Source organism: Adiantum capillus-veneris, chromosome 11 (genome assembly GCF_014529385.1).
Source record: "Adiantum capillus-veneris isolate H3 chromosome 11, ASM1452938v2, whole genome shotgun sequence".
NCBI lineage: Eukaryota > Viridiplantae > Streptophyta > Polypodiopsida > Polypodiales > Pteridaceae > Adiantum > Adiantum capillus-veneris.
This window is the reverse complement of record NC_140941.1, coordinates 160,618,479-160,627,089: the sequence shown is the minus strand read 5'-3', so window position 1 is coordinate 160,627,089 and position 8,611 is coordinate 160,618,479. Positions and strand designations below refer to the sequence as shown.

The following is an 8,611-nucleotide window of genomic DNA, read 5'->3' as shown; positions in this document are numbered from 1 at the left end:
TAGTTTGTGTTATTTTCTCATCTCATGATGAAAAGTTTAACTAGTCTCATGGTTTTTGTTGTAGCTTGTCAAAACATCATATATGGCATCACACACTCGAACAAGACACCTTCTCACCTATCGTGTAGTCTACTTTCATTTGTGCATTTTGATATCACTTGCTTTAAATTAGTTTATGCACATGTTTCTTCAATAGTACATATTTGCTGTTAAGATACAAATACGTTTGATAAGAGACATTTTTTTGCTACCTCTAATAATAATCTAACTTCCGCATTAGAAACATAAAATTCTATGACTCGGCCAACCAAGCATGACTATTTTGGCAAAATGCAGCATTCTTCCTTGCTCAAAGAGCGTCCAATGAGCACTACCTCAAAATTGTAGCTTGTGTATAGGGAGGTCTTTGATCTGATGCATACAACGCGTCTTTGTAACCACCCATACTATAGTACCTTGTACAATATTTATGACAAGTTGCAGCAGGAGAACTTAGAAAATTTGTTGTACTTAGAGCAAAAGTCCTCAATACTTTGGCAGTCCATACAAGATGCAACATGTAAGCCAGCCACAATGGGTAGTCGATTCCCATCCAACTTAATTTCTTCTAGCCAACAAGCATGGACCCCTGGTATGGCTAAAAAGGCCATCATTGGTTGTCAAGACAGTGGGTATTTCATGTTGGCAGTTCTGATAATCAACAAGAGGTCTTCTGTCAGTTCATCTGGTTGGGCGGGTCTTTGGCATGATTGGCTCATGCCACAGCGTTTTGCTTTTTATTCACAATTGGGGGTGAAATGTCATCTGTAGCACATGCATGGACTTCTGTATTTTTGCTTTTAGGGCGTGCGCCAATGGAGTTGAGATCAACTAGCATAAGTCTTGTGGTTCCTGGTTGGTGTTGATGCTACATGTCACAGATGGCTTCTATTGCCTGCAGTGTGGTCAGTCTTGCCATTACACTGGCTTCCAGATTGGCACGGTCATTTCATTTTCTCACCAGTGTGATACTCACCGATCTTTAACCGGAAGGGCCCTTGAAGTGAATCAGGTTGTGGGCCACGGTTTCGCTCACTGCCTCTAGCTGGACATTGATTAGGTGGTCCCCTCTTCACCGCAGCACCAGATGGAAAACTTCCTTGAGGCAGAAATAAGCTCACTCAGTAGGAGCATCTATGTGGACCAGGAGATCCTCTGCTCCCAATAGCAGCGATGATCTAAAAACCTGAAGAGATCACATAACAAGTCAATTTATTAGGGGGCCGGAATGTATTAGGGATTATAATCATGGTGGCAAGTTCTATTCGGGTATGCCCAAATTGTGATCCCGAAGTGGTTCCTAACTATGAGGCTTGAATAAATTGGCTACACCGCACTTCCCTAACACCTTAGGGTTTTGGTTTTTAGATGGCTGTACCACTTTGTGGAAACCTCTCAATTTAACGCGTATGTGCAGGAACAGCACGACCTCCCAAGAAGGTGCTTTTCAAACGTGCACCTGTTTCAAGCTCCAAAAATAATGTTTAGTCGTCGGCTTGCCCACATGCCAACCTGGAAAATCGTACTATTGAGCCATAGGAAGTCATTCTATGATAAAGTTCTTGCAGGTCAAAGACCACTACAAAATTGTCATTCAGCCTCTTGCCAAGCTTCCTCCAAGCCTAGCACTTGCATGGCACTTTTCAATTGGGCTGCCCTTTCCTGTAGTCCAGCATCCACATAAATGTTCGACAATATTATGTAAGCCGCGGCATAGTCAGGATGCAACTTAACTGCATGATCGAAGGCTTGTTCTGCAATCTCTACATTGCCATGCATGCGACACACACACAATAAACATAACCAGAACGTCAGATCGCCTTCCATAGGCATTCTCATTAGCATGTACTCTAGCCCCTTGAAGTTGCCTGCTCGCCCAAATAAGTCTATCATACAGTTGTAATGTTTCAAATCCGAAACAATGAAATCTTTCTGGCTTATTAAGTTGAAGACATCGAGACCTTCTGCTATAAGGCCAGCATGGCTGCATGCGGTTAGCACCGAGGAAAATGTGATTTCATTTGGCTGGATCCCAACCAGCTGCATTTTCTCAAAAAGTTCCACACTTGACGAGCACTCTCCTTTTCCTGCATGGCCTGCGATCGATGCAGACCATGATACTACATCTGGAGCCAAAAGCCCAACAAAACTTGCTTCCGCATTTTTCGTACCTCCACAAATCCCATAACTGTGAACCAATGTAGATACTACAGAGGGATCTTGATGATACCCTACGGACTCGATATGAAAGTGTATCTGCTTACAAGCTTCCAAGCTCCCAGTTTCGCAGCAAGCCTGCAAAACGCAGATCAATGTAATGTCATCAAAAGGGACATGCTCCTTAAGCATAATCCAAAACAAGCTGAGTGCTTCGTCTCCCAACCTTTGCTCGACATATACGGTCAGCATAGCATTCCATGTTACAACATTGCGCTGACTTAGGACGCTGAATGCATCTTCTGCATCTGAAATGGCTCCACATTTACCATACATGCTGATGAGCGTAGTCCCAACATAAACATTGGATGCATAGCCGAACTTGCGAGCATCCGCATGCAATGCTTGCCCAATGTCTAAAGAAACAATCTTGATTGCCTGTCCTTCAACAAAGTACGCTGATTCGTTCTCTGCGAGGATGCCACATGCTTGGATTGAAAACACAAAAACTCGATCGTCGGGTGCGCTACCTTCCACCTGCATCTGGCAGAATAACTGTAGAGCCTTCTCTGCCATCCCATGCTCAACGTAAGCTGTGAGCATAGCAGTCCATGCTATGATGTCACGGTGGAGCATTTTGTCGAACACGCCCTCTACTTCGACAATGTCACCAAATTTAGAATACATGTTCAGGAGGGCAGTGGCCACAAAAGCATCTGACATATGACCCTTTCTCTTGACAAAATGATGAAGCTCCTTGCCCTCTTGGGTGGTAGATATGCTTCCACTAGTCTTGAAATGGCTGGCGAACGTACGCTGGTGTGCCTGGATGCCTTCTATTTGCATATGACCGTGCAACATGAGTGTCTCTCCTCTACGGCCATGGTACCGGTATGAACATATCAGGGAAGGCCGACGGAAAACATCACCATGGCGTTGCCTCTTGGCGTCTACACAGCACTGCACGAGTGTCGTGAAGTAGTGGTCCACAGGTAAACCAGTAGGATGAGGCCAATGTAGAGCATAGACATTGTACGCACGGGTCAGCAATTTCTGCTGGATGAAGCGGATGGTCATGTACATGCGGTTGGGCAGGGCATCAGCGGCTTGATCCACATGCCCAAGATCCTACAGATACTCATTCTGGCGACCATGAATATGTCCCAAGAAAGAGGAGGAGAAAAAGCGTGTTTCTTCCGCTGCTGTTGAAGCCTAAGGGTACCATAATCATCATCTGGTACATGTGTGCCGCGGCCCTTGGCACTACGGTTTTGGATATGAAGGTTAGTTCAAAAACGTGTAATGTGTTTCTGCTTACCTCAAGGTATGTTTGTTTGTTTTCGGAGTCGGGTAGGGAACGCTTGGTCGCTCCCCTCATACACCAAAAAGTATACAAGAAGAACCACCGGGATTATGCACCCAGAAACCGAAGGCAGACGCATTTGTCACTAGTTTCCTCTGGACTACGAGAGGCCAGAATTATCTACACTCTTAGGGCCATGACTAATCCCTTGAGAGACCCATTTCGCCAACTTGATTTGGGCGTGACAGTGACCAAGTACCTCTATTCAGAGGACCTCAAGGTATGTGTCATGTGTGAAACATTGAAATGATCATCAAGCACATAAATATCGCAGTGTTTTAATGAATTGGATAAGCCAATTGGAATCTCTGTCGTTGCCTACACCAATCAAGCTAATGTCCTTCTCCGCAATCTTTGTCTGATCTCCATGTGAGAATAGCTCAAGGTCCTTTACTAGTACACATGCACTGTTTTAATGAATTGGATAAGCCAATTGGAATATTTGCCTTTGCCTACACCAATCAAGTTAATGTCGTTCTCCACAAACTTTGTATGATCTCCATGTGACAATAACTCAAGGTCCCTTACTAGTACACATGCATGCAACATGTCTAGATAATGTGCTCTAAGCCATTCCTGTTTGAATCCATGGTGGTAGTGCCATATATGCTCTTCTATAACACATTGTGATAGTACTTGATACTATTGAAATTTCACCCTAATTTCTAGAGTCCACACTATCACTCTTGTCCCCTACTAACGCAGAGACAAAGTATTATAAATGTCACACCTAGCTCAAGGTCTCCCACCCAATCACTTTCCTTTAACAAGAGTTTGTGAGCTCTCTATCATTTCCCCTTAAACATATAGTGCTTCTCATAGTTAGCATGATGATCCCCCAAATGTCCTCTTCCATATGTGTATCCAATGTGTGTTCCCTCTTTTTATAGGTGTAGGAGAGGCCGACTAGTTGTGGATAACATAAATCATCATTTTCCTAGTCAAACTGGGTAGGTGTGATTATAGATACCTCTTTGGATTCACACGAAAATGCATGGTGCTTCATATGGGCTAGATGCCCTAGCTTGGCAAGCATGGCCTATCAACTACACATTGATGGATTTATTCAATTATTCTTTGATTTTGAATTACAAGAATTGGGAAAATGGAAAAAGTAAGCTAGTAAGGCTTGAAAACCGTATATGATTATCATAATAGATGCTAGGATTTTCTTTATTGATGGTGAATGAGTCTTTACAATGAGAAAAAAGGGTGTAAACATGAGCGGGCCACTTACTAGCAAGTGACGGCATGTGATGCCCATCAAAGGCCATTGTAGTCAAGCCATAGCTATCAAGACCAAAAAAATGCAAACCCTTCTTAATGTATGCTTAATGAGAAAACGTAAGAATCTTTTCAATCCTTTCCTATTTAATACGCATACCAAGAAAGTGACTAGCTTCTCCCAAATCTTTCATAGAGAATTTTTTACTCAACATCTACTTCAAATTGGCAATCCCATGAGGCAATAAGTGTGTCATATATAGGCACAATATGCAAGATTGTTATCTTGACCACAAGAAAAAAAAATCTCATCAAAATCAAGTGTCTTTCTATTGTGGAAATCCCTTAGCAAATCATTTAGCCTTGAGCTTAGGCACAACATCTCCAAATGTACTCTTTAGCTTGTAAACCCATTTTCAAGGTAAAGCTTTCTTTTTAGTGGGAAATTCACCAAGTCCCAAGAATCATTGTTCACAATCAAGTCATAACTCAGATTGCATAGCTTGCTCCCACTTAAACTTGTCATCCATTTGCATTGCTTCTTAGTAGCAAGTTAGTTCAATCCAATCAATCAAGCTAACCTAATTAACACCTGGCTAAAATCTCTCAAGTGGATGTGAGGCTCTCATAAAACATCTCAATGCCTGACTCTTTGTTTTTGTTGGTTCATGACCATTGCTAGTGGAATGCACATTGTAGAGCATGGACATTGTACGCATGGGTCAGCAATTTCTGCTAGATGAAGCGGACAGTCATGTACATGCGGTTGGGGAGGGCATCAACGGCTTGATCCACATGCCCAAGATCCTTTAAATACTCATTCTGGCAAGGCGTCGAAACGCCCTGCCCTATGTTGTACCGAAGTCCACCTCCCCGCCATATTTTACCATGTAGTAGCACCCATGCGTCTCTGGCACGCGTGTATCCTCGTCCTCTGTACCAAGGGAGGCACACTCTAAAATAGAGGACTCTGTTCCTCGCCACTACCAAAACAAGCGAAGCCACAAGATCCCTTCCCGCTTCGTCTCTCCCGGTGCTCGCTGCCTTGAGATGAGCGTTGGCACGCACCGCTAGAGGAAGTGCATTGATGGTGTTCTGGCGAAGCAAGAGTGGAATGGAGTGGCGTGGGACCCTGTGATGCCATGGGAGTGGGACCCTGAGATGCCATGGGAGTGGGACCCTATGATGAAAGGGGAGTAGGACGATAAGAAGGGGCCGTAGCCTGAGGTGCTGACGATGCGAGGCTCTGGATGTAAGGAGTCCCTCCGTGACTCCCCTATGGTGTGGGCTGCAAAGAAAGACCGTAGGTCGCAAGCTGTTGCGGAGTGTAACGACCAAAAAATCCCTTTGTCGAACGGAGGTACTGGTCTCGTAAAGAGAGAGCCTGCTGTTGCTACAGGTCTAGATCTACGACCGGTGGAGGAACCTGAGTAGAGTAGGTGTAGGATGGCCATGCCTGCAAATAACAAAAATAAACCTATGACACTCATGGTTTAGGGTTAACTAGCTAGAAATAATCTTTATTTCTTGCTTGTGCTCACTGTCTCAAGACTCGGGTCCACTGGAGGCGATGTCCACCCCGAGTGGGAGCCCACCTGGATGTGAACCAACCAAAAGAAGAGCGAGATGGCTGCTCCCCTCCAGGTAGTCTCTCGTCTGACATTCACATTACAAAGAGCAATATGAGATTTAGCTTTTCCCCTACTCACTCATCTATAAATACGTACACAAATATAATACACACAAGCACGTAGATACATATATATACTAGTAGACCTAAGTAGAGGTTAGTAGTGCCAAAGTTCAAGTGGCACCTCTTTAGATATCATCACAGTCTCAACCGTGGTAAAACCAAAGGTACGTTGCGGTAATCCATGCATGAGTGGATCAATGACCGCAACGCCACGATGAAAAAGAGACTATACCCAAGGGGAAGTGTCTAACCTTTGGGTGCTATGCTCCCGTACTTAGTGCCTACATACATGCATTAAAAAATACATATGTACACACAAATATATATACAATTACGTAAATGTAGCCATCGCTTTTAGAGATAAAGAGATATGGTTGTAAATGTAGCCATCGTTTTGTGTTGTGCACAGTGTGAGAGTGCTCTTGCTTCTGTGGAGTGCTATGAAGAAGAGCTTCTTTATTGTGTGGCTTGTGTGGCATCTCTTCACAATAGCTCCTTGTTAGAGGGATTACTTTGCACATTGCATGCCTGCCTCCATTTTGAGGTACGGTACCGTTGAAAGCTGTTCAACCTAATGGTTATTCCGTGGTGGGGAGAAAGAGAGAGGAAGCGAGAGAGAGAAAGATAGAGAAGCTAGGAGAAGAGAGTAGAAAGTAATTTTTGAATTCCATCGGCTTCACGTAAAGAAGGTCTTTTTCATAGCACTCTACAGAAGCAAAAGCATACCCACATTGTGCACACCACAAAATGGTTGGTTCGCCTACAACCACTGCTCTTTATCTCCCACTTTTCTTTCTCTCTCTCTCTCTCTCTCTCTCTCTCTCTCTCTCTCTCTCTCTCTCTCTCTCTCTCTCTCTCTTTCTCTCTCTCTCTCTCTCTCTCTCTCTCTCTCTCTCTCTCTATTTCTCTCTTTTTCTCTATCTCCCTATCTCCCTCTCTCCCTCTCTCTCTCTCTCTCTCCGAATCCCGGGTGTCAGCATTGCAAGCAACACCTTCGTTTTTACCTCTCTGCAAAAAAAACCTCTCTCTCTCTCTCTCTCTCTCTCTCTCTCTCTCTCTCTCTATATATATATATATATATATATATATATATATATATATATATATATATATATATATATATATATATATATATATATATATATATATATAGAGAGAGGAATATGTTTAGCAATAGTACAATCTTTTGGGAGGTTGTTCTCATTCTCGCTCTTTATCTAGTTCTATCTCTCTATCTAAGGGGTCCTTGTCAAGAAATTGGTAAATAGATTCTAGGTCAACAATATTTGAAAAACAATTTTTTATTGTAAGGTGTGGTTACCTCCGTCTTGTTATCTCTCTCTCTCGCTCTCTCTCTCTCTCTCTCTCTCTCTCTCTCTCTCTCTCTCTCTCTCTCTCTCGCATTAAAAGAAGTCCAATAATATTTGAACCTCACTCAAGTGAAGTACTTAACGTAGGTATGGACAAAAAAATCGTTGAAAATCTTGTACTACACCGGTTTGGGCATGCCTCATAAAGGTAGAACAGTTGGCGGATTCTCTTGAGCGCATGGTAGCAATGAAGGCACCGCATGTAGATGCGATGGGCTACAAGTACAAAAAAACTAGCATGGTACACCATAAACGCCCTGCGCACAAGCCCCACACAGTTACCTATTACACTACGAAATCCCATCTTACTTGCGCACACAGCTGGTTATTCTCGTACGCACACACACTTGAGGGTGGTGCTGCTCGAGTCTCTTATACACAAGCTACACACACACGCACACACACACACAATCGCACACCTATTGCAACAGGCAACCCCATCACACATTCGGCCAGTGATCACCCAGAATCACAAGCTTTAGCATATTTTGGTGGCGACATTGGCGGTACTACGCAAATGGTAATCAAATTTTTTTTTGACATTTTTTCTATCTTTGGTGGTTGATGGACATATCCGTAGACTCTGTGGTCAATTGAACGTGATGACTTTGTTTTGCATAAACATGTCGTACAAGGGTTGTACATGTTGGGTAGTCATAATAGCATAAGAGAGAAGGAAAACGCTACCTTTAAAAAAAACCTGGAGTATATGTATACAAATTGATGCATAATCTAGAACACGGTATAATAAGAAGTAATTATTCT

General features: G+C 43.2%; 1 protein-coding gene across 1 annotated transcript; it reads right to left on the bottom strand.

Moving 5' to 3' along the window:
• Positions 1-1,250: 1,250 nt before the first annotated feature.
• Positions 1,251-3,492, bottom strand: LOC147448320 (pentatricopeptide repeat-containing protein At1g08070, chloroplastic-like). Its single transcript, XM_086524167.1, has one exon. It carries the CDS (start codon positions 3,277-3,279, stop codon positions 1,630-1,632), a length of 1,650 nt encoding a protein of 549 aa, XP_086380293.1. The 5' UTR covers positions 3,280-3,492; the 3' UTR covers positions 1,251-1,629.
• Positions 3,493-8,611: the final 5,119 nt, after the last annotated feature.